The sequence below is a fragment of the Cryptomeria japonica genome, chromosome 1 (assembly GCF_030272615.1).
Source record: "Cryptomeria japonica chromosome 1, Sugi_1.0, whole genome shotgun sequence".
Lineage (NCBI taxonomy): Eukaryota > Viridiplantae > Streptophyta > Pinopsida > Cupressales > Cupressaceae > Cryptomeria > Cryptomeria japonica.
This window is the reverse complement of record NC_081405.1, coordinates 408,731,133-408,732,316: the sequence shown is the minus strand read 5'-3', so window position 1 is coordinate 408,732,316 and position 1,184 is coordinate 408,731,133. Positions and strand designations below refer to the sequence as shown.

Genomic DNA, 1,184 nt, shown 5'->3' with positions numbered 1-1,184 from the left:
CATGGTTGAAAATCCCCCAAGAGGATCTTCCCTTTGGAACTTTCTTGTGATTTGTAGAAGTATGATGACCAATCATCTGACTTGGCAAATTGGAGATGGCCATAAGGCTAGTTTTTGGCAGGATTCTTGGGATAGATGTCCAGCCTTGGATGTCGTGGCTCCCCAGTGAATTGTTCAAAAGACCATCCAATAATGGGGAGACAAAGCGAGTGATTTTATGGTCCAAGATTCATTCGATCTGGGACAACGAATGACTTGGAAGGATCCTAGCGATCTAGATTTGGAGGAGGTTGAACAAAGGACATTGAGGAATGTCCTAGCAAGTAGAGAGGTGATGAGTTCTAGGGAGCAAGATGAAATCATTTGGTGTGGTACGAAGAGTGGAATTTATTCTCTCAAGCTAGGGTATGCCTTGTTGGAGGCAGATGTCAAGAAGGTGGATTGGGAAGCAAAGGTATGTTGGAACAACGCTTGTCTTCCCAAAGTAGACGCATTCTCTTGGCTGGTGGGCAACAACCAGATTCTGACCGGGGATAGACTTAAAAGAATGGGGTTTGTAGGTCCCTTTTGTTTTGTGCTTTGCAAGAAGGAGGAGGAAGATGTGGATCATCTCCTCCTAAGATGTGAATTTTCTCAGGAAGCATGGTGCTTTGGGTTGCAAAGGCTGAGTTGGAAGGGGTCATTGGCAGGGAATCTGCGTGATTGGCTGGAATCATGGTCGGCTTTGTACAAATCTTCAACTTTTGCTGCAATTTGGAAGGTCATGCCTTCAACAGTAATGTGGGAAGTTTGGAAAGAACGGAACCAAAGACTCTTTGAGGATAAAATAGAACCAATGGAGCATTTTCTGATCAGGTAGGAGAAGGTAATTTCAGAATGAGTCTCTAATGCTACTTTCTAGGTTAATTTGGCAAAGACCCCTTTCACTCAATTTGATGTTGGTATCTTGGTGGGTTGTCCTTTGATCAAATTTAGGCCTACTAATGGGCTTTTGAGGGTTTATCCTCCTAGGATGGGTGATAAAATTCAGGTGTGGTTCCTGCCAGCTAGGGGATGGACCAAGATCAACTTTGATAGGGCATCAAGGGGAATCCTGGGATCTCCTCTGTAGGGGTCATAGCTCATGATGAGAATGGTAGTATTCTTGTTCTTGGAGCAAAGAGATTGGTGGATGGTACTAACAA

At 44.2% G+C, this 1,184-nt stretch overlaps 1 protein-coding gene across 1 annotated transcript; it reads left to right on the top strand.

Annotated features, from left to right (window-relative positions):
* The first annotated feature begins 250 nt into the window (after positions 1-250).
* On the top strand, positions 251-859 carry LOC131066376 (uncharacterized). The gene has a single exon (XM_058001132.2). It carries the CDS (start codon positions 251-253, stop codon positions 857-859), a length of 609 nt encoding a protein of 202 aa, XP_057857115.1.
* Positions 860-1,184: the final 325 nt, after the last annotated feature.